Raw genomic sequence first — 26,014 nt, forward strand, 5'->3', positions numbered from 1 at the left:
CCAACGACTTTCTCCACACACAATCACTGTACAGGCAACACCGTAATACCTTTTCCCATTTTTTTTTACCATTTCCGGTTTCATGAAATTACATTTTAGTACATGCAGCTCAATGGCATTCTGTAATGAATCATTTAATTTACAACTCCATTCATTCAGTTCCAATTAAAAACTATATCACTAAAAGTATTTTTATTCGGTACTCAAAACTGATTCACAATATACAAAATACAGGTTTATGAAAGATAATTAAAAACAATTATTAATGGAATACATGCATATGAACACCGATTATAATATTGCTTTGAAAAACTCCTTGTTTGTTCGCGAACGTAGATCTATGACTACTGTAGTGGAAATGAAGATAATGTGGGCCAACTTAAGACATAGTACTCTTTCCCCTTCCCAAACAGAACAAGATGTTATTTTCCTATAAACATAAAAAACATGGTAGTTTATGAATTCATCTGATGTTGAATCACCAGGGAATGATAATAGAACATTATATCAAATACAGTTATGCATGCAGCGCCATCTGAATTTTAATTTATATTTACCATACGAATATCTTATCACAGCCCCTTATTATCTACTAAGTTTCAAGTGACTGTCATGCTTATCATCCTAGTATTACCGGGAATTCCCCCTCACACCCCCTGGCAAGGTTGCATGCTATGTATTGACAGAAGTTATCTTGTTTGCTCCAGGATTTACTAACCACTATTGAACATTTTGTATTTTGTTACTATCAGACTATGTATTGGATGAAAGTCATTCAAGATGCAAAGAAGGTTGTAACCAATAACTACATTCGTTGCTTCACATTAAAAATGTGTGTGCACTCTGCCCTATATGGAATACCTGCTATTACAGTGCACCGGCTTTTATTATTATTGTTATTGTTATCCTTATTATTTTGAGAAACATGCATACGCTTAATGCATTCTGAAAAGAATAACATGTTTTGAAAATAGCACGTTGTCTTTTCACATTTTCTTCCCATTGTAGTGTCCATATAAGTACAGTGATATCAACAAAAGCACTTTCAAATTATGGAGCGGCGATAGGGAATTTCGAAAGCGAAAAAATATCAGAAAATAAAGGGAACTGGCGGTTGGATAATGACATGTTGTGATTCTGCCTTTTCTTTCTTAATATTAATTTTATTCCTGCTTTCTCTCATTTTCTCCTTTTTATTCTTCTTTGATCAATGTGGAAATTCACATGGGACAGTCTCCTCATGTCCCCGCATTATACAACTAATTTGAGTTGAAAAAAAACTACACAGTTCTGTTATTTTTTCATGGATTCTCACCAATCCTTACGTTTCTATCATTTGAATACGGTACGGACTTCCCTGTATAAGGAATAAACTTTAAAGAAAAAAAGTACTTTGGGACGAAATTGAAATTAGTTTTTATAATTCACCTCTTTCCCTTATCCACTGCTTTTAATGTGAAAGTGCTATCATCTTAGATTAATAAAGTCATTTTTATAAAGATATAGCACATAGTTTCATTTTTAAGTATTTTTGGAAAATAAATTTGATTTCCATGGATCAAATGTCAAATTATGAAGTGGTAAGGTGAGGTGAAATCATAAACTAACACATAGCAAGATAGTCCCAACTATCTGACTCTGATGGAATTGTCAATATTTTTCTTTCTATTTTAATTCAGGCCGATGTCATGCCCTATTACTAGTAATTTACATGCCGTTTTTATTGCAATTCATGAAACTTTTTATTTCAATTAAAAGTCACAACCATTCCTGTAAACAATGAAAAAATCTTGGAAAATTATGTTCCAAAACAATGCGATTTTAGAAAGTGAATCCACCCCCTTCCCTCTTCCATAAATCAGCCTCAGACCACAAAGAGTTGCGACGAATTTCTGCACACAAAGATAATACAGAAAGGCAGAAAAAAATGAATTATAACTTTTATATATCATCTTTCATTCACATCCCGTTTGCCAAGTCCCTGGAATTTGTTTAGAGCCCCCCCCCCCCACCAGAGTAATTTCTACAGGCACAATAAACCATAGAGTTTATATAACTCTATGCAATAAACTGATTGTTGCGCGTGCGCCTCGCTCGGATTTCCCCCATATTAGAGGATGACGTCATTATAAAAGACGGGAATTCCCCCCACTCATTCTTCTAAGCGTCACACGCAAAGGGATGTTTCAGGGGAAACGAAAGTCAGTTATGGTCATTGCGGACGTGTCTGTGCAATCAGGTAGCAATTAAAATATCACTTCACTCTTTTGCAAGGCTGTCAAATTGTAAATTGGAAAAGAGAAAGCGGTCTTCAAAGAATTTTCCCCAACCTTTTCCCTGCATTATTTTCAATCTGTGTTAGTGAATTATATATCCAGCAGAATCAGTTCAATGTAGACATGTCGGAAACATTGGCACTGAATTATGAAAGACAATAAAACATTTTTTTCGTCTCCCCGTTAGCTTCAAGTATACATAATTTTAAATTCAAGCTCATGTAACTCAAAACGATTTCATATTTTAGTGATAGGCCTTCAGTAGCATGTTGCATACACTTTAAGACATACAGTGTGCGATTAAAGCAGAATTAGAAATAATATCATGGATGCTATCTGTAAATACATTTCAAAACCTATTCCTTTTAGTAATGTTTTCAGGCACTTTGTATTTGGATGGTAACATTTGTACTAAAATATTTCGAGAAATATTATCATATAAGTTTCATCAAAATAATGCAGAAGAAGGAAACTAAAAATTGTAAGAGATTTTAGTCATTGTGATCAAAATTAAATGATATTTCTAAATATTTTACAATTTCCCACATTACAGTCCCACCTTTAAATTTAATCGTATACTTACTAAACAACATGCAACGAGGATATGACCCTTGTGTGTGATACTCAGCTGACTATGGACAAACCCGGTCGCAAGTCATGAGTGGTAGACGGGAAAATAGGGGAAAATACCTTGTAATCAGCTTCATCGCGGAAAAAATGCCTGATGTGACCCATTGCGGGCAGTTCATATCTAGGATCTATAGACCTTTTCCAGTTAAAGGTCACATGATCAAACCAACAATAAACCCGTATAAATCACAAGGATGTTTGTAAATATTCATTTACTTGGCAAAGTCAGCACTTGTCCGCCTCTGTATCAGTCGTATATACCGGATTTCAAAAATCGTATTTTGTCTCCTTATTATGAGTTTGGGTATGAGTTGCAACATTTCGATAACAACCGTTCTGGTTCTGGTTATTGTTTTATCATTAACGAACCGATGACATGTAAATGTTCATTATGGGGTAATGTTCTAAAACCAGACAAAGGAGAATAGAATGAGGTCGGGAGATTGTCTGCCTTTTCAATTCTGAAGTTGCAATGTATACGGCTTCAACATCTGATTTCAGAATCATCTTTTTCTGACCATACTTCGAAGGACCAGTGGACCGTGTGAAATAATCCGGACTTTCGTTGACAAACGGAAGACAAGACAAAACTCGTTTAAAATCGGCAGGGCAATCCCGTCAACCTGCCATTTCTGTATTTTGAATTGTTCGATAAGATTAATGTGTGTTTCTCCCTGTGATTTTTTTTCCTGCGATGCATGACAAGAGGTGGAATTGTTTGATGCAGTGCTTAATTGTCCAAAGTACTTCCTTCGGTGACAAGTAGGCCTATTGGTGAGTGTCTGTCATATTTTTATAAAGCGTAATTTTAGCCCCCACACGCTTTCACAACATACAGTTTGATGATATGCCTTATGTAATAGGTCTTGCATGGTAGGTGTGAAGGAACGATAAATACTAGACTTGCATTGCTGGTCAGAAAATGTTTCAATCCCATAATCGTGGTCCACTGTATGATTTCTCCGTTTTTTGAACTTTCATGGGCCGAAATCTGACCCAACTTGAAGGTACTGTAGGGGACCAGGGGCTGGAAAATTTGAAAGGTTTTCACCCAAAATGTAAGGTCATTTTAGTCCAAAATACATGTATTATTTTGATTGTGGATGATGAATTTTCTCCATCATAAAAGACCAAAAATAGTAGGGGGGACATTCGATCACACTGGTCGTGTGGTCCAGTGGTTAGAGTATTGGACTCATAATCGCAAGGTTGTGAGTTCGAATCCCAACTCTGCCATTATCTCCACTTTGATAAAAAGGCCCAAGAGTGATATCTGTCGTCTATTACGTCAGCCACTATGACTGATTAACCTAGACGTAAAATGTTTCCAAGGTAATTGGTTATATACCAGCTTGGCGTTTACCAGCAAAAAAATGCTGTCCTGCCGAGTTCCTACGGGAGTTACCACAAACAGAAAACAGATATTGTCCCCCTGCATGAGATTTACGCCCACGGGAACTGTACTGATTTATAATTTTAATCATTCATATTTGACACTATTAATATGAACTGGTCCTATGATTCTAATCCTTCAATCAAATTATTGAATAAGAAGCAGAAATTGAGCCAAATAAAGTCTGTAAATTCTCACCATACGTAGCAAAGATTGAATATCAATGGACCAAATTGCCTAACTCGACATGCAATTATTCTATATTACAAGTCTAACCATGACCGGCCACAGAATCCCTTGCACAAACATGACCAATCAATTATTGTTCAAAGTATACTTCTTTCACTTTTCTTCATAACACGCATTTTGTAATAGTTATTTCTATATACCACGTACTACGAGTTATGACTAACATGCATACAGTCCATTTCATGATTCAATGAAAAGCGGAACTTATATAATAGGCTTTATTTTTTTCATTACATTTTGTTTGAAACATCCGATGATCTAATTTCAATGACCTTATCACAAGTATAATGTCTTCTCAGGTCTGTTACATGTATAAACAACAACAAAGAACCACCCACTCACACGTCGTGTCACCATACTAGTACTGTTCTAAAAATCGGTGACCGATGACAAATCAAATATATTATAATGGGGGTAAATATATGTGTGTGTGTGTGTTTTAGTGTTGTCAGACGTGTATCAATCAGATATGATTATTTACGTCTGGGACCGACCTTGTAACGTCACCATCCGAAAGATGTGACCATGCAGGGCTCGAACCTCTGCATCAATAAATTTGTAACTTCCCCACATAGCTTGGATTACAGGCGCACGCCACAACGCCCAAAAAATATACGTTAAACCACCAATAGGCCTAAATGGTTTTCGTATGATTATATAGGACTGTTATTAGTATTTATGTTGTGGTAGTCACATTGATGTAACTTGTGGTAGCCTCAACAAGATGGATACCTCGCTCGAACTTTTCACTCGTTTGAGATACGTGCAAAGTGATGATTATTGCCTTTTTTATGGGGAAGGGTATTGATGATTACTCTAATTATTGAAATCTCTGTACACACAGGTTCATGATTGTCATCGTTTGATAATTAAGATAAGACGAATGCGTGGGAGTTTGTGGATCACGTGACTAGAAAAAAAGCAGACGACATTCGAGTTGTAGTCCGCGAGGGATCGAGTCAGCAAGTCAGTCAATGAGCTCTCGCAAGACGATAATTTCGACGTACAAACTGGGGCTCCTAAACATCAGATCACATCTGCATTTCGACTGGGACAATGAATTCTCTTCTGCTTGCCGTGAAGGCCAACGATGTCAGCGAAATCCAGCGTCTCTTGACATTCTCTCCTATTTGTCGTAAACTTGTCAACTACCAAGCACCGCAGAACCATGAAACACCAATTTTCGTCGCCAGCGTACGGGGCTACACCGGCGTGGTACATTGGCTGCTCAACAGAGGGGCTCGGGTCGATGTAACAACAAGCTGGGGTGCGACTGCCCTTCATGCTGCAGCCGAAAGGGGTCACGATTCAATTGTCAAGTAAGAATGATATTTGACTTTTATTGTCATAATACTGTTGTAAAACGGGTACTATAAACATTAAAAAAGGTGCTATGTGCGTAAAAAATATATTTTAAGTATTCCTAAGTTTCATTATCATAATATATAAATAGATGTTCAATCAATTTTAAATACACACATTAATCTGTTGAACTCTAGGTGGAGCTAGGTAAATTGTCAATAAACTGGCTTTTGTAAAATCTTTGTCAATCTTGTGATTTTTTTGTTATTGAAAGAAAATAATAGAAATGCAGAATTAAAGCTAAATCTGTGGAGAATGCATTGATAATGAATTGGAGAATGCTATACAACAATGATATTTATACATTGTACGATCAAACAACCAGTCAATCACTTTCTTTACAGTAATAGATTATATACATATTAATCTACACCCTAAAAACACTGAGTAAAAATTTACCTAATATTGGGTAGAAAGGGAGCATGTTTTCTTGATAATATTGGGTAACCTTTTTTTTTTTAGAATGTAGCCAAAAATAGATTTGTAAATAATGACAAAATACCAATATAAGTAATAGAAACAAATTAATGACAAAATCCTTTAATTAGACTCCTTTTATCATGGTTCACTATATGCACTCGCTTTACAGGAATTTTATGGGATGGGATGCAGGGGTGGCGAAGCGCGAAAGCTTTGATATTTAAAAAGGGAAAATGGTGTCTCGTTTATGGCTTTCTGTTAAGAAAAATTATCAGTCACTTGAAGCTTTATTTTTTTCATATTTCCTCCTCTGCTCCTATCAACGTTTATACTTTTCAATCAATGATTCTTGGGTGTTTTATGTGTGCGGTTGGGCAAACCCTTTACAGTCTCATCAATCTATCATAGCAGTGGTATAACATATAGTCCTACTGCATAGAAGACCAGTATAATTTATTCTTACAATGACACATAATGTGTCACTGATCAACTGGAAACGAGAACCGGGATTAGAGACAATGAGTTGATTAATTTAACCAATTAACACAGTGTCTATAATTATATCTCTCCACTCATAATGAGACTGATGTCATTCGTGTAGAGACAGACTTATAGTCTATTATATAAATAACCTATTGTCATATAAGTTTTCATTTCAAAATAGTCGAATGACCAAGAGGTTATGTCATGAAACTCGGAGTGAATACCAACTGAAATATTGTACATTTAATTTTGTAAGCCGAAATTCCTTTACAAAATAATGATTTTATCTATGAATGATATTAGAGATAATCGTTGGATTCATTGATCAAGATTAGGTCGAGCAGCAGCTGCATTGATTTCTGGACGAGGGGGGGGGGGGCAAAACACAAAGGACTCATTTTCGTATTGAAAGGGGGCTCATGTCACTAATTTTTGGCGTCACATAATATTATGTCAAGGTGGTCAGAGATGTGTAATACAGTTCAAAGAAACTATAAAGCAATGAGACGAAGCAATTAAATTGTGCCCAGTTTTTAATTTTGATAAACTTTAGCCCATAACGCGTAAGCTTGCACTATTTAGATTTTAGTCATTTATTATTCTTATTATTACTTTAGATTGTTTTACCATCATGATTATTATTATTGTCATTATTTTTATTATTATTATTATTTTTTTTTTTGGGGGGCTGCCTTCTTTCCCCATCCAACGCCGGAGATTGCTATGAATTTTATATAAATTAAGTTCTTTTCCCCAAAATGTAGAAAAGGCGACTGCCCCTCCTACTTCTATAGTCATTAGTATAAATCATGGCCTTCAGAAAGCTGCAACATTGTTGAATGTTCTCTGAAAAAGATCTTTCTTGTGCGAAGTGTGCGGCGAAAAGAAAGTAGACACATTCTATACCCTATTTTCTTCTTTTTCTTATACACTTTTTCACTTTTCTCATTCTTATTTTCCCTCTTTATACTTTAAAGAGGGGGCGCAAAAATCAGTACAATTGTAGTTTATTGTAATCGATTTATATGATTTACAATTTCTGATATTTATAAAAGAAATAATTTCATGTACATTTATTTCAAATAAAATATGGAAATTGCAAAAATATGGTTTCTAATCACTATATCAGTTCTAATACTATTATGCAATGTTGAAGTGGACTTGGTATGGCATATTGGAAGTGTATGTATTTCCCGAAGTATCCAGTTTTACGGATGTTCCCTTTTCCTACGAAAGGAGCACTCATTCATCATAAATATACCATTTTGACATGTCACTATTATATAGTAAGGGATCCAGGATTTTTCGAAAATCGAAGGGCAAGTTTCATCGTATAACTGAGTAAAAATAAAAACAGCAAACAAAAACCCCGAAAATTAAAAAGAAAATAATAAGACATGGAAATGATAATCTCTATATACCGAAACTTGAGAAGGAATCCTGCCCTATATACCACCAGTGGCGTATATAACTCAAACATTTTTAGGGGATGCATCGTAAACTGGGGGGGGGGGCTAAAAAGTCGCGAGCGAGCCAGATTTTGTGTCAGGTTTAAAATAATATCCAGAAAATAATTTCACACCTTACACTTTCCCTTTAATTTCGTTTCTCTTTCCTTTTCTTCACTCGGTCGTGGAACCCCACTCCCATCACGAGCTGCTTCTACTGACTACATTACGCGTGATTGCCAACGTCCATTAAAATGAGTTCGGTAAACAGGCGAATTACCACCACCTTTCCCACCGTAATGAATTAAACTCAATAGATAAGACAATGAAATATTACACTAAAAAAGGGATTTTAATAGTGTTTGATGACAAAAAAGCACAGGAAACATGATAGTTGGGTAAAATGGTGTGAGCATCATAATTACGCAAACTCGTAAAACACGAAATTGTACACGACAAACCGATGTCCTCTCTATATTATAGATCAGTTTTCACTCAACTTTTTTTAAAAGAGAATTGCGCGTTTATTTCGATAAGCATAAAGTGCCTTGGGATTTTTTTATACAGATATGAACACAATATCGCTATCTTTTCCCACGCCTTGATCTTTCACCTGCTTATATTGGATTGAAACAAATTCATTTAGTTTGTTTGGTATATTAAACAATAATTGTCTTTTCTGAAAATTTTACACAAATCCCGGATAGTAATGTTTATCTTTCAGTGCCATTCTTTATATCAGCTCATGACAATTGACATACCTGCTTGACAATAATGAAAACTAGAGAACTTTCAAAATACAAAAGAATTAATTCAAAGGCATATCCTCTTTTCCAGGTATACCCGGTTTTAGTTCCGCATATCATGTGGAGCTGTCATGACCCGTACCTTTACGCTCTGTAAAGTAACCCGGTATCTCTTTAGTTGAATCATCTTATTTCATCATCTAATATATTGTCATACCTTTATCTAACCTTCGGTTCGTTATTGGTAAAGTGCCATTATTAACATCCTTGAAGCAAGGCACTTGAATAAAAAAGGAAGGACACCATTATCATTAAAAGAGGAGGTCGGACAAACGAGTTTCAGAATAATTAGAATATTGAAAAATAAAATTCCGCAAAAATGGTATGTGTCTTTGAGGGCAGGATGTGCCACTGATAATAAACATTGAAAATAGATTTATTTAAAATACTTCAAAAAATTTTATGATGAATCATTAAATGTTTTAAGAAGAATTGATACACGGATGGAAATGACTGGCAAGACCCACATTTTTAATGGCAATAGAGCATTTAGAAATTTTGCCATAATGCCCAATTTTATTTTCTCCACACCTCCCTCTTTTCTCTCCTCTCCCCTTTTCAACCCTTCACACGCCCCTCTCGTACATGGGTATTTGCATGATGGAGCAGCCTGTCGATTTTCTGATAACTTGTGCTATTTTTGAAGATTTATCAGCAAAGCAAAGTGAAAGCGCAAACAATCAAAATAATGTAATCAAATCTCTCATTTGGTATTCATAAGATTCGATTCGATCAGAATTTGTTTGCCGTGATGATATTCAATACGATACAGCGGTTTATTAGCAAATACAAATAAACGAAATATTAGCATGATTGGGGCCCTGGGCCCCATCCCCAACCAGTACGCCAGAATAAATAATTGTTTCTGCATTTTCCCTTGATCTATTGGATTGATGAGATGTCTGCTTACCATCAATACAATGTATGAGATGTTTTAGAGTGAAGGTTAAACCGAACGATAAATAATATTCATTCTTGTATTCAAACTATTGATAGGACAGGATAATGCATCGATTTTAATTGCTTGACGAGCATGAAAAACGAATTATGAAGGGTTTGGGGAGTTTCAGGCGATTGGCGTACGTTTAGAGTCTTTAGGCGGTCAAAAATAAGGCAAATACATGCGAATCGAATTGAATTTAAATATTAATCGTAAAATTTTTCACTTTAATTTGGTTGTTCGAAAGATTAGGTTTCCCCTGTTTATAGTAATTCCCCTTTTTCTGAAAGTGGCACCAAGGGCACGTATCCTTCTTATCCCCGCTATTATGATGGCAGCGATAGGATTTATGATTTGGTAACGAACAAAATCAAATATATTGGATAATTGGATTGATCTGTGTTTGAACAAGATCATTTTTGTAAAAACTAAATACTATTGACTTGAAGTGAGTGTATGTCACCTCGAAGTGATTATACAATGACAGGTAATTTGAACAAAAATATTTTGAAAAAAGGGAGAATGCATATTATATGTTTTGCAATAAATCAAAAGGAGATACGAGTAGTTTTGTCATAACACTTATGATCCATGTAGGCACAATGGCAAAAGTTGATAATGAAGGGGTATTATTCACCCTTTGTGTAGTCTTAATATCAAATACCCCCCCTCGAATTTCGATTGCTCCTGTAACCGACTTCTCTCCATTTGATACAGGCTTCTTGTTGAGCAGAAAGCACCCCTCCACATCCAGACACAGTATGGAGACACTGCCCTCCATCTTGCAGCCTATAGGGGCCATCATAGGGTCATCTTACTCCTCCTCGCTGCGGGAATAGACACCACGATCACCAATTCAAAGGGTAGGACAGCCGTGGACGAAGCCGAGCTCGCTGGTCATCACATCATCTCAAAGCGGCTGAGATGCGAGAGACCCTCGCGATCAGGTCAGTTGAGCAGAAGAGAGACGAGCCACCTTGTATCAATGAACCATTTATCATGGATTTTCATTCTATCATTGATGTATGTTACAAGCTACTGAAATCATTAAAAAGTCAGTCTTCATGGATGGGGGAGGGGGGTGTTAGTCATCAGGAGTCAACAAGATGATTTCGGGTTTTGTATACCAATGATCGATCCCCAGCCGACCCCCTCCTTCCACATGTTTGTTTGCCATAACTGGAGAAAAAAAATAGGGTTGGTCTGTTGGTATTTTTTTTTGGGGGGGTATACATCTATAGATCTATGAATATCATTCTCCTTCTATCTCCCGTCTGTTATTATTTCTCCCAATCACTCCCATTCATATCACCCTTTACTTTTTTACTTGCCCTGTCTTCATCTGTTTCTGGTATTTCTGATATCGGTACGACTCTATATGAAAGCCATCTTCTTCATGCTTATTACCATGCGACCACGCCCTCATGAATGATACATCGGATTTACCTGATAATTGAAAAAAATACATACATAATTTATTTTTACAACAAATATTACTGAACCCAATAACAAATGGATATCCAGATAAACAGTTGACATTTGTCCTATGTGATCAAACAACATCGTGTTTATAGGTTCAATTTTTGGATTGGGCGTAAACAAATATTGTGATTGCGTCCCGTAAAGCTGCTTTATAGACCCTGCACATATTTAGGGAATTTCCCTTGACAGGATCGGCGCCAAGCATTATTGGCTCCATATGAAAGAAGGAAGTAATATGTTTCCCCTCCCGATCCCCGGGAGACTAAGGAAAATACTTATTTTGACAATCTAGGTCCGTTCTTGATTGCATTTTTTAAATGCCTTTCTTTTCAGGTGAAAATCTGGAGGGAGATAGGTACCCAACTGCGTTTGGATCTTCGAGAACAGAACTACTAAAAAATAAACCAGCACCGCAAAAGACAAACGTGACGGCGTGGGTAGACAACATTCCTGGCGAATTTTTACCGTGTAACCCTCCTTGTGATATCGGGTTACCTGACGAGAAATATCCTGGTCAACTGGACACCCAAGCCCGCACGAAGAAATGGGTTCTAGACGCTTCGGCTGAACCAATGAAAACATCATCAAACGTCCAAGGTTTACAGACGAAGGTTGAGTTTCCCTGCGACGAGGAGACCGTGTTCACTCGTCCTACCCCAGTGACGTCATCTAATACCGGTTCCAAGGTGAAACCGATGAACTTCTCAAGGCGCAAGGCAGCCATGCTAAAAGACCTCGGAAAGAGCCATTCATGTGAAGGAATCTGTATGGAGACAAAGATTCCTCGTGAAATGCTGCTACCAGATATTGACGATGTCACGACAAGACCGCATGCACGATGTCGACGCGTCAACAGTCTAGAACGCGCCGTGGAGGAGCTCCAGGACGAGCTCAGAACGACACGTGATGAGATGGAGCGCGCCAAAGCCGACATCATTGACATCCAAGACATGATGAGGCTATGCTGGGCACGGGGTGGTGCTGGAGCGGTAATCAGCGATCGCGCTGCAGCCTTAGAAGCATCAAGGATAGGTCAACGATTTGTCATAAGCCCTCTGCCTAGTGACGTTATTGATCCATTTTCGTCAAGAAGGCATTCGAATCCATTTCAAATAGACCAAAGCAAAGAAGTTTCTCAAAGTGATGCCGAGTGCATGTCTGAATAAGATCCCAATTAAACACTCTTAATTGGGCAACATACTTTCCACAAAACAATTGGGTTAAAAATAAAATTTATCCAACTCTGGGTTGTTTTCAATCAATACTGTGTACATGGTGTAATTTGTAAAAAAAACTCCTAATTAAGATCACATGCTCGATCTTTAATGAAAATCATAAGTCAGAAAAATTGGAACCAGTTGGATTCGAACCTGCCATCTACTGCTTTCCGGGCAGCGACTTAACCACCATGCAGGCTATTCTGGTTCACGGCTAAATCACGATGAACTGGAATTCAAATACCCTCGATCCTGACTTATGATTTTCATTAAAGATCGAGCATGCGATCTTAATACATAGGAGTAATGCCGAAAATTTGTTTACATATTATGATTTCCTCTTATTAAAGCCTCTTTATTTACCAATACTGTGTAGTTTTTCACCCAAAGCACACATTATTGATTTAAAATTACCAAGAATTTGATAAAGTTTTAACCATTATTGTTGTGCGGACTGTACATGCTGTATGTTGCCCAACAATTTTAAGAGTGAAGCCTTCACTAACACATTGGAAAATTACATAAAAACAACACATTATGGTAACCACATAATTATTATGGAACTTCAGAGGACCCTAGTTTTGTTAAATATCGCTTCGAATACTTCTATCTTTTGTTGGTGATAATCGAAACATTTCATTTGGGCTATTTGCCATATAGCTTTTGAACGTACGGCAGAATCATTCATGTCCCTGTATGATATGTTATTATCTATGCAGGGTTTTTTTTTCAAGCAAATAATCTTTTTATTTTCTAATATTGAATAAAGTCTACTAATTTTCGGGGGTTGTTTTTTAATACTGAGCATGCTGAATGGTGATGGAATAAACTGAGCAGAACCATGGAAATGGTATGAAAAATGCAATACATGTAATTGGATAAAAATAAGTGAGGTTATTAATATGCTAGTTATATTATTAGGTAAAACTGTATGATCATGAAATTTTAGTTTTTAAAGACGGTCTTGAATAAGCCTTTTATTATATACGTTTGTTGAGGGTTTTTATGGGGGGGGGGGGGTCAACTCTTATTAGTCGTTTACACATGTAGTTAGAATGTATATTCTTGAATTAGAGGAATAGCATAGGGTATTATAAACCTATATAGAAGAACGATGGGACCTCTTTTAATTGGAATATTAAGTGAATTCTGAAATAAGTATTTCAGAATTCATGACAAAGTCAGGGGGTAGCGAAACTGGATGGTAGAACTTAACTTTCTTTCAATAAACTTGTACAACACCGTAAAAATTGCAAAAATACGGTATGTTTTTTCATGGTCAGCCCCCCCCCCCCCATTTCAAAACCGTTCCGCGCTCCCTGAAAGTTGGCCTCTAAAAAAATCGCGGCGAAGGAGAGTGAATACATAATGAGTACTTATTCAACCGAAATATTATTCAAGATGGACTTATGAATTTGGTAACACACGATGTGAACGTATAAAGAATGGCATAACTCTTCCAGTCTTTGAGTAAAAACATGGGATGATATCAAAAATACATGACAAAGTTCTTGCGAAAATGGGATCCCATCCTATTCGTAAACCGGGTTCATAAACCAATGGACACCAATGAACCGGACTCTTTCCACATTAATTTTGGATCGAACCTCCTCAATCAGTCTCTACACATTGATTTAATCAACCAATAGGCATATTTTTGTTCAGATATATATTTTTTATTTGCATTGTTTCTATGGTCTATACTACATTAATATGAAAAAATGTGTGAGTGTTGTTTTATATATACATAATGAGCGTGTGTGAATATAATTATAATGCAACAGATTATTAAATTGAACATTTAAAACACTATTATAACGAGTGTTGGATGCAGTATTATGATGTCTCATGGAGAAAGACGGATTGGCTGATATTAGAAGGGTGAGAGTGTAATGGAACAAAGGATATACAATAAGAAAGAGAAAAGATAGAAATGTCAAATAATGTGGTTATTGATAAACTCGCCCCCATTAATTTGGCCTGCTGTGAATAGGGACATCTTCGATAGCAGTTTTGCTTGGTTTTATGTCGATAATATGCCCCTCAGTCCACGATATGTTCAGATAGTATTCTGAGAAAGTAATAAAGGTCGATCTATCCCAACAATATTTTTTTGACTTCAATAAAGAGAGAAAACACAAATGGGCGATTCCATACGGGACATTTCGACAACAATCTCTTAGCTGAATGCTAGAGTGATAAAATTTTCCTTTTCAGTTGTCAGTGATAAAGTTTTAGGGGTTAGTCATGTGAAAAACCGATAACCAACAAAAATGTTTGGTTATGGGTAAATTACAAGTGAAGGTGTTGTGTATCGTACGGGACTCAGAAATGTCCCGTACGACACACAACATTTTCATCTCTAATTCACCCATGGACGACATATTTGTTGTCATATTTTTACATGACTACCCCATAGTACTTTATTATTATTGCCACATAACAAATTGAAGTTTCTCATTTGTTTAGACAACAGGATGACAAATGTGAAATTGTTGATTTTTCTAGCATGAAATCGCCAAATTAAGCATAATCGCTGACATTTCTGATCAAAATCTGAATTAAAATTGGAGAGTTATGACATTTCTAAATTTTCACAGAACAGTTATTCTTTTGCCCATCCTGGACTGTATGCTAATTATGAGCACCTATTATTGTATTTTATTGATATTAAGTGATACAAAATGTTTAAATTTTGTATCTTTGGTGAAAAGAGGGTCGTCGAAGAACCAAAATAAACCAAATAATGATGACTAGCATGTTCAATGAAGAGTCAAAGTAAGTTTTACATCGTAAAAGAAATTATGGAAATGTTTGATTAGATAATAAAACATGTGTTACATCGCCGTTTCCCTGATTTGTAAACACTTGATACATTACAGTAATGTGACATTAATTAAAGATTTAGAAGAAACCGTATAGGCCTAAGTTTCTTATTTCACATCCAATATTGATGAATTCTCAGTATTGGACCTGTTTTCATGTTTTAAATTCAACAATTTTTTGATAGGGTAGAGTTGACCTTTAACGAACACCAAAGCTCTAATTATTTGTTTTCTATTCCTAATTATTGTTATAAAATAATAGTAGCAAAACTGAGTTTAAGTAATTGTCTTGGTAATTATTACTTTTTAGCAAAACAAGTAAAATCTCCGGAGTCCCCGCGTCTACCCCCCCCCCCCCCCTCTTTCTCCCTCGGCATGGACCTGTAGGTCCATGCTCTCGGGCATATCAACCACATGATACGAACCAACCCCTTGATCGCTTTCATGCTAATTAAATACATCATCAGAAGAGGGCGACATTGCGATATTAACTTTGTTCAAGTTGATGACCAAAATCTATTCCAAATTTCCATTCTTTTCCCCGACTTCAATCCTCCAATACAGATGGTGTTCAAAACCCCTTTCAATTGATAACACGAATACGAATGAATAGAACTATAAAAAAAGACAATTCGACACATTAATAGTTAGATGCTAGTGAAAATACATTTATTTCACAAATAGATTATGATTCTGCATTATAACAGAATATCCTCCTTTCTTGAATAATACATGATCAAAATAGTACAAAGAAATCAATTCAGATATTTCTATTTAGGAATGCTCATAATATAATTCCAAATAAAAGAATCAAATCAGTATTTTCTTTAAAAATGTGCAGACAACTGAGGTTGCTAGTTTTCACTACACATTTACAAGGCATTATCAAGAATATTAATGGAATGCAAAACTGCAGAAATTAAAGGTCAAGTCCACCTCAGAAAAATGTTGATTTGAATCAATAGAGAAAAATCAGACAAGCACAATGCTGAAAATTTCATCAAAATCGGATGTAAAATAAGAAAGTTATGACATTTCAAAGTTTCGCTTATTTTCAACAAAATAGTTATATGAACGAGCCAGTTACATCCAAATGAGAGAGTCGATGATGTCACTCACTATTTCTTTTGTTTTTTATTGTTTGAATTATACAATATTTCAATTTTTACGAATTTGACGATTAGGACCTCCTTGCCTGAAGCACAACATGTTAAACTAATGGAATTCCACCTGTTCAGGGCAAAATAAAACTTTGTTTCACAGGACAATGAGGAGAAAATTAGAATATTTCATATTTCATATAATAAAATACAAAAGAAATAGTGAGTGATGTCATAAAATATAAAATATTTTTCTCTCAACCCACCCTTATCATTTTCACTAATTTCAAAATAAAAACAAAAGTTGTGTAGTAAAAGATTTTGAAGCTCTTATTTTGTTAAAATTCTATGTTCTCCAGTTATTATGAGCTATATTAGAACCTACCGTAAATAACTGAATAAAGGAGCAAAAAAAATTACTGGGTATTATTATTTTAAAAAACCCCTCATAGTTTTGTATTTTTCTTGTACTATTTTTCAAGTTTCACTTAAATATAGTTGTGTAGGTTTTATAGCCTTTAATTGATATAGAAGGCTCATGAGTAAATATTCAACATTGAGTACAGCAAAATACCTTGGGTATAAACACATCAAGCACTACGTGACACTACAAGATGAACCATACATTTATGATTTACATTGGACCTCCTCAGCAAACATACATTGTATACTACCTCCATTTCATTCAGGAACCTCACATACAATCATACAATTTGCAAGAATTTTACTAGAATTGAAATATTTTGCAAAGATGAAAGACAGCTGAATACATTTCTCACAATCAAACCTAGGCTTAACTCCAGACCAAACAATTTAAGTCCACACTTCCATGAAATGTAGTGTTTTATACATATATTCATTAACATTCATGACAAGCAAAGTACCAAAGAATTTAATCAATTCAATTATAGTCCAATGCTGTTATTCATTTCATGTTTACTACAAAGATAAATGAAAGGAATTGTAGTAAACAATGATTTCATGAAAGTCTCTAAGCTAATGTTAATTGCGTGCACCATCTCATCCTAGACCTAGATCTGGTACAGTTACATAAAATGAACTTAATAAAGCCATGAAATATAAAAAACCACTTACACTGAAGATTTCTTACGCAGGAAAGCACATGTGGGACATTGCATTATTGCTTGAAAAATACATGACAGTCTGGTGAAATGTCATGATTATTTAACTTATTTCTCAGTTTTTGTTCCAGAACACTTTGGTATATATTTCTTATTCATAACATACAGATACTTGGGTGGAAATTTCATAATATTAACTAATTTAATTACAAAATTATTTTGAGTTATTTCGATGAGTTAACAGTTGGCACTCCATAAAAGTGTGGTGTAAGTTAACTTAAGAAATACTCACCAATGTGTTTATCATGTTTGAAGTAATCTACACACTTTGCAAAATATGTCAAGTCATTGAAATTTCAATATCCTGAGGTTTGATAACTAATTACCATGTCACCATTGGATAATATTTAGTATTGAAAACATTTTTCAAAAATACAGTATATAAAATGCATAATCATCTGAAATACAAAAGTTCTCTCATTTCCAAACGTTTCAGTTTAATCAGCATAATGATTTTCATTTATTTTTCATCTAGAATGAATCTTAATGACACAAACTGTTCTCAATCAAATTTTCATTAATTTTTAAGGAGGTTTATCACATGTGAAAATATATATAAAATATAGTAGTATATGCACTATCACATACAAGCAAAGGACAGAATTAGAAAACGGTTTCAGCTATGTTATAATTACTTATCCATACAACCTAACTAAAAACATAAAGTGACACATAGAAACTGGGTATCAGATCTCTTTCAATATTAAAGCTCTCAATGGACAGAGTAATTGTGCTCTCTTCACATATATCATTGCATAATACTATATATGTTTGACTTTAAGCTCTCTTACATCACAAATAGTATATCACAAATATTACTATTCATATTTCATACAAGTAAAGTTTGACTTTATAACATCGGCTACTTTATACATACACTCTACTGTACTAATAAAACCAAAGCAAGATTAAAGAAGGCAAGTCTACAATGTTTTTTCCTTAATGTACAATCAACCGTGTGTATATAGTTCCATTGTTCATATTTTGTGTGACCAATAAAATCTAATAATAATCTACTTTCTTTTTCAAGTACAGTGAAATTACCTATGCATGCATACACCATAACAACCATCTTTTAATAGTCAACAACCTCCTTTAAAGCAAACGATGCACCTGCTATTAGAAGTCATTTCGTTTAAAATTTTGCATCATCCATGATTTGTAAAAAAAAACTGATTAGATGCTTCATGATTCATTAACATTATCATAGTACTGTCTCACTTATGACTACTGATGAATTGGAGGCCAGACTGTATCTTTGCTTTTATTTGATCATCATTCTAATCTACATGGGTTGGGAGAGGGGGTGATCCAGCCTCCATGGTGCTAAAAAAAAAGAATTTGAAGTTTTAAGTCTGAAAGGAACCTCATTACTACTTGTGACAATACTAAACAACAGACAATTATTTTACATCCTTCAAAAATATTGCCCCCAAACAAAAAGGTAAATGAAAAGTAACAATAAACGATTCAATTTTCTATAACCTCATAAGAATAACTGCAAGAAAGTGAATTTGAGTAAGACAGTGTGACTACAAGCTTGCTCTTTTAAAATCTTTACATATAGTCTTCATGCAGGAAAACATGGAAATGTACATTTTGGCCACTTATGAAGAGTTAGACTTTGGAACCAAAACCACTGTATCTTCCTGAACTAGTGTAGTGTATTTGTACTAAAAGGCCAGAAACCTATTCTGTGGTATCATAATCAAACAATTTTACTACTTCACACTATGAATACAATAATTGTATAATTTGGTGTCAATATCATGCGATATCAAAACTAATAAATTTACTGGTTGTTTCTTTGGACACATGTACATGTATAATGCTATCATGCTGATCAAATCATCATTTCCTCATATGTGTAATGCTGAATTAATGTAAGGTGGGGGGAATTGACAATAAATGAACTGCAATAAAGTTCAATATTATCATATCTTGGCTTTTTGTTTCAATCTATGTTATTCACCTTAAGATCTAACAAAGGCTATTCATAAAGTTCAATATTACATGGCAGTTGAATTTCAATATCAAAAACATTTCTTTTAACTTCAGAAGGTGATCACAGTGGAGGGTACCGGCAATTTTAACTGAAAATTTAAAAATTAAATTTCACCATCCAAGAAGACATGATTAAGAAAAGCATATACGTATTGATAAAAATACATGTTGTGAAACATGGCACATTTTATGATCTCAATAAGGATCTCTTTGAGGTGTCTTTATTGCAGATATATATTTTCTTTAAACCGCAGTAATTTCTCAACCTCTTTTTTCATAATTTTTCTTGATAATAGTTGTATCTACTAGTCATGGGGAAGGGGGGGACAGGATGGGTCATGTTAATGTGCTACAAACGTAAATGTACCTTTGCTTGGTATACTGTGTGCTAAAAACTAAAGAAAAAGCCTACAAAATAAGTACTGACATAAAGAACAAAATAAGAATGTTAAACAAAAAGGCAGCAGATTCCTGTTACTAGTTTCAAAATATACAACATTTATAAAACTTCAGCCAAACATTTATCAATTTTTAGATTTCATAATGAGCTCAGCTTTTATCTTTATTTTGGCAACAATTAACTTTATATCCATATTATTGCAACCTTTATGTCTGAGAAGCTTCTCACTAGTAAATAAAGTCTTCGTGTTTTTTTAATTTGTATAACTTACTACTTACTGCTTCCCAAAAAATAGATATCTAGAGCTCATAAATCAAAATGATAGAGTTAAATTTTTCACAGAAGACAAAAAAAAACGAGATGGTAAGAATAGAGGGAATTTTTGTATGATGTCCATGTATGCAAGTATTTACATGTGCAGATGTATTCTTTAGCCTCTCTTACCATGATTGAACAAATACAATGGGGCTGTGGCCAATTTATACACTGTATATAACCACTGGGTTATAACTATATACAAACATGAATTACTATAGAGAGAAAGAGGAAACATAGCCCAGTACAGAAAATATTCATCTCCCACTGACATCATTAAACAATTATACTTGTATATATTGAATGGAAATGAAATTGATACCAAAACCTGTTTTAAGAGTAAATGGAGAATTCTCCATGTGACATACAACATTTTAAAAGCTAAGCTACATGTAGCTTTCAGTTTACTGTAATAAAAAATATGAGTGCTATAAAAGTGGTTGTCATCATCATTGTTATTCCTGCTAGACCTGCTGATCTCAATACATACTCCAAGCACAGAGTCAGTGAAAATAAAAGTGAAAGCAAACCATTAAACAAAGTACTTGGATTTAAGTATGATTTCGAAAGTACTCATATGATCATTCAGCATATCAACTTTTGAACAGTCCTTGACAGCAGGCAGCCGCTACAAAAGGATCGAGACCTACTTAAATATGATTCCTTTGTCGGTAATACATAAATCATGAAGCATACCTGAACTAATAACAGAAAATGGTACTTTAAAATTAACAGTAAATAATTATAAAATGACCAATCAATTACCACAGAAATCATTTTTCATCTTCATACTTTCCAAGATACCAGGAGCAACTAAAGGCACATACCAGTCTTGGAAAGACAAAAGATTAACTGCATAAATGAAAAAGAGGTAAAAGGTGAAAGATTGTGTGGTGACATGATCTGTCTTTGTCTTAGCCAAGGTGCTCCAATCAGATTTCTAGGCCCCCTCAGTGATGCACTGTAAAAATGATACAAAAGAGATGATTTGAAGTAATTATTAATAATTTTCATGTTGATTCAGAACATTTGGAGCAATTTTTGAAATATCATATTCACATTCCAACTTTACTAAACATATATCCCGGGGGAGGGGGGGGGGGGGCACTCAGTATATAATGCATATTGGTCGGGTGGGTACCGGCATGTGTCGCAGATGGGACCCCCATTTTTACACTCAAATTTCCGTTCCACGGCATATAATTTTTGTCATATTGAGAAAAAGAACAAAGAAAGCCGCTCCAAAACATAGCATTTTCTTCGAATCGAGAAAAAAGAAGAAAGAAATCCACTCCAAAGCTTTGCATATTTTCCGACTGCATTGATCTGCTACGAGCCGCAATTTTGGTGAAAAGCGGCTGCATAGGGTAGCATACACACTCACACGTTGGTGACCCGTTCCAAGGACCCTATTTTCACAAACATTTGTAGTTCTGAAGCCCGTTCTAGGAACCTCATTTTTACAATAAGCCTGTTCCAAGGCCCTCGTTTTTTGTCTCGCCCGCGGCACATACCTACTACTTTTTTGGTCGAGTACCCCCCCCCCCCGGGACATAAATAGAGTAAATAGAAATTATTTAGCAAGAAAATGACAATGAATATTTACTGGATTCTGGTAATCTAAAAGAAAAACACATAAAAAACTGTATGATTAAAAATAAAATCTTAAGAACTAGAAATGTGTGTAATTTTACAACACAAAACCTGCCTTTGCATCTTTTACAGAAAACGGAATGCACTATGATAAAAAACATGTGATTTTAATTTCAATTATGGTTAACATGACCCATTAACTAATACCCTTTTTAGACAGGCTAAAATTTCCTTAACCCCGTACTATTGGTGGGGCTAAATGGCAATTTAGCCCCACCTATAGTACGGGGTTAAGCTTAGCCCACTTTCGTTTTACACAGCGTTTTTGCAAAGTGGGCTAACCCCACCTATAGTACGGGATTATTTGGCCCTGCAAAAAAGCAGGGTTATCCCACCAATTGCGGTGCTAAGAGCAATAGTACGGGGTTAAGATCGCATGTGTAAAACGAAAGTGGGCTAAGCTTAAATAGTACGGGGTTAAGGAAATTGCGAGTGAAGCACTTGTACTACGAATGATCGACAAAAACCACTAGTCCGGGGTTAGCGAGTTTCGTGTGTAAAAAGCAAGCATTCCTTATCCGGGGTTAGCAATAACAATTTGGCATGTGTGAAAAGGAAAAAAAATAGTACGGGGTTAAGGATAGTACGGGGTTAGCGATAGTCCGGGGTTAAGAAAATCCTGTGTAAAAAGGGCATAAATTTGATACAGCAAAACAATGTAGCACTGAAGTCTCTTTACCAAATAATGTATGTGATTTTAATTTCAATTATGGTTAACATGACCCATTAACTAAATTTGATACAGCAAAACAATGTAGCACTGAAGTCTCTTTACCAAATAATGTACATGCAGAATATAATAATAATAATCTCATATACTACCCAGGGTAGCCACTTCATTCCAAAACTGTTCTACCAGCGGGCCCTGCTTAATATGATAATGTTATTACACCAGAATAAAACTAAGTTATTCTTTACAACAGAGATGGATCCAGGATTTTTTTTACAAAGGGGGGCGGGGGCATTTTGTACAGGAAAATTTTGTCAACCAAAACAAAAAAAGGTCTTTATTACCAAATCAAGGTTATTTGTTCCAGGAAGAATTCAAGCAATAAAAAAAGTCCTTACTGGCATAGCAATGTTTTAGCCTCACAAAGGGGGGGGGCATAGGCTGGATGTGCCCCACACCTTTGATCCACCACCATTGGCAGTGGAAGCCAAAAAATTTAGGGGGAGTCCACCTGAAATTTTGGGATGGACACAGGTAAAAAATTGGACAAGCCCCCCCCCCAAAAAAAAAGGTTATCAACCTAAATTTTAGGAGTGGCTAACCAAAATATTTTGACAAGCAAAAAAAAAAAAAAAAAAAGGTCATCAACCTAAATTTTAGGGGGGGGGGACAACACACGTTTCAGGGGAGGGGTCCACGTGAATTTAGGGGGGACGCAGGAAACAATATTGACAAGCCCCAAACAAAAGTTATCAAAAAAATTTTTAGGGGTGACCGTCCCCCCCACCTAAAATTTAGGGGGGAGGGACACGTCCCCCCCCCATCCCCCCTGCCTCCTCCGCCTATGTCCACCACTGCTTTTGAATAACATAAATGTACTTTGTTTCAATCTGATTCCCCCCAAAACACCCTTGATGTTTATTTTTTGGGGGTTGGTTTTTGCATTTATCTTGTCAGCAACCATACATGTAAGGGAAACACACTCTATTGTATGTATCAATTTCTCATTGAAATCTGTACAAAATATTGCATTTGTTCCAAATGGATATTTCTAGTCTGGTAAACAATGATAACCTCTTTGAACCGAGGTCTTTATAATAGAACAGACGCAATAACAATCACATGTAATAAAGAAATACTCCCCATGAGTTCTGCCTCTATAAAGCACAGATTCATGATTCTTCTCAATTGTGTACAGTACATTATAAGACCTGTATTGGCTACCATCCATGGTTACAAAATCAAATAGTTATCTGCTATTCTTCATGTACGTGGGTAAACACCAAGATTTTAAATGTATGTAAACTTTGATCTCTCTGGTCTATTACATGTATAATCAAACTTTAAATTCTTATGCCTATGTTTGGCACAGGTACTAGGGCAGAGCCAGAGGGGCAGTTGCCCCTCCTATGATTTATCAAAGGATGAAAAATAAATAATATCAAACAGAAGAGGGGGGGGATTGGAAAAATGAGGAGGAACTAAAAGAAAAGAGAGGGCTAGGTTGTGGAACAATCAATTACCCCTATATTTCTTTCAGAAACAAAAAGTGTCAATTTCCTTTTAATTTGCCCTTCATATGTAATTAATTTAACCACAACGCAGATTGCACAATGAAATATAATCTGTAGAAAGGGTCCAAACAACAATTATTAAAGTCAACATTCCAATATATGTATTCATATAAGAAAGATTTGAAGTGATTGAACTTTTGAAGAGTATTTCTTACCAGGATGATCCAGACGAATACCCATGGCCAGAAAAAGAATGTAATGATGCAGTGCAATACATGGTTCACACCACGACGTCTGCAAAGAAAGAAAAACAGTAAAAATTACAAATATGACACCATAAGAAAACAAAGTGAGACATCATATGTTCAATATTCAAGAAGCAACCAAGCTTATCTATAGCACCTTTTTCATGAAATCAAATGAACTGGTGCACACTTGATTTTGGTTTAATAAATTTTCAATAAAAGAAAGGGCTTTGAAAGAAAAATGGAGAGGGGAAAGGGGTAACTTGCTAACTGCTTCCCTGCCTCCAGGCTATGTAAGACCATTATTTGATAAGGATAGTTTTCTAGACTTCCCTAATAGTCCATGCTAGAAGAGGCATGACCTTGATTTTTCATATATAGCCATGTGTCATGAGATGGTCAACTTTTGCATTTCATGGTAATTTTTGCTTTTGTGTTGCCTTTTTAAATTCAAAAGTGTTTATCTCACTAAGTATGCACCATATCTTTGTAAAAGTATATATTTTCTGAAAGGAAATTGCTCAATGAACTTAAATCGTCGCACGCACCACGAACCGTCCTCTCTGCACACTTCGATGAGTGATAGCGCACTGTATCTATTCCACGAACCGTCCTCTCTGTTACGATGCCCACTGTGGCGTAAATAATTAATTTAAAGAAAATATAAAGATACGGGATGAAACCTTAGAACCTGAACTTTTGAACGAAGACACCGGTAAACAAGTGGCTCTCCTTGTAGGTGCACTTATTGCTGGTTTTAAAAAGCTTTCTTTAAATGCGTTTTCTGCAAAACTAACTTTCGCCTCAAAGTGCGCAGAGAGGACGGTTCGTGGTGTGTGCGACGAAATATGCACTCAGATAAATAGCATTTGGAGTAAGGCATAAGTGTTATATACTGTTGAATAGAAAAATATTAATAATTGTTTAAATATCATATTTGTGATCATAATAATGTGTATAGTCCCCCTATAACCTCCCCCTCAAAAAAAAATCATATTTCTGTACAGTACAGAGTCAGACCTTTCTAACAATGTATAATTTTATTGGGTTCATCATCAAGAAATTACTTAGAAATCAGCCAGAACTTATTTACTCCAATTTTTTTAAGAAAAAAAGTTTGTTATTGTTTGTATTACCATTTAAATGTGGTGGGTACCAGTATCTGCTTTGTACATCTGATTTAAAGTATGAACCAATTTAACAGACATAACAACATTTGACCAAACAATGCTTCTAAGCTTCTTCAAATATTGTTGGTCTGAATGTCTCTGAACTGTGTCTGACCTATAAGATCTGTAACAAAACCAAGTATTGCTTTAATCCTACAGAACAGTAAATCACTTCTTTTTTTACACTAAAGGTACATGAAAATGAAGAGTAACTAAAGAAAATATGCATCAATATGGAAGAATTGTTGTGAAAGTGAAAATTTTTGACAAG

General features: G+C 35.2%; 2 protein-coding genes across 2 annotated transcripts in view; one reads left to right on the top strand and one right to left on the bottom strand.

The window, feature by feature from the left end:
- The first annotated feature begins 830 nt into the window (after window positions 1-830).
- Window positions 831-12,884, top strand: LOC121410714 (ankyrin repeat domain-containing protein 6-like). The gene is made up of 4 exons (XM_041602969.1): window positions 831-3,680; window positions 5,393-5,867; window positions 10,725-10,954; window positions 11,823-12,884. The coding sequence occupies exons 2-4, from the start codon at window positions 5,605-5,607 to the stop codon at window positions 12,653-12,655; spliced, it is 1,326 nt and encodes a 441-aa protein (XP_041458903.1). The 5' UTR covers window positions 831-3,680; window positions 5,393-5,604; the 3' UTR covers window positions 12,656-12,884.
- Window positions 12,885-16,178: 3,294 nt separating this feature from the next.
- The window catches only part of LOC121410715 (calcium-binding protein P-like), a 32,567-nt gene continuing 22,731 nt past the window's right edge, over window positions 16,179-26,014 (bottom strand). Inside the window, exons 3-4 of the mRNA XM_041602970.1 lie at window positions 24,545-24,623; window positions 16,179-21,453 (exon numbers count right to left, since the gene is read on the bottom strand). Of these exons, the coding sequence (XP_041458904.1) occupies window positions 21,433-21,453; window positions 24,545-24,623 (100 nt within the window). The 3' untranslated portion in view covers window positions 16,179-21,432. The remainder of the gene's footprint in view (window positions 21,454-24,544; window positions 24,624-26,014) is intronic.

This window comes from Lytechinus variegatus, chromosome 3, assembly GCF_018143015.1.
Source record: "Lytechinus variegatus isolate NC3 chromosome 3, Lvar_3.0, whole genome shotgun sequence".
Classification (NCBI taxonomy): domain Eukaryota; kingdom Metazoa; phylum Echinodermata; class Echinoidea; order Temnopleuroida; family Toxopneustidae; genus Lytechinus; species Lytechinus variegatus.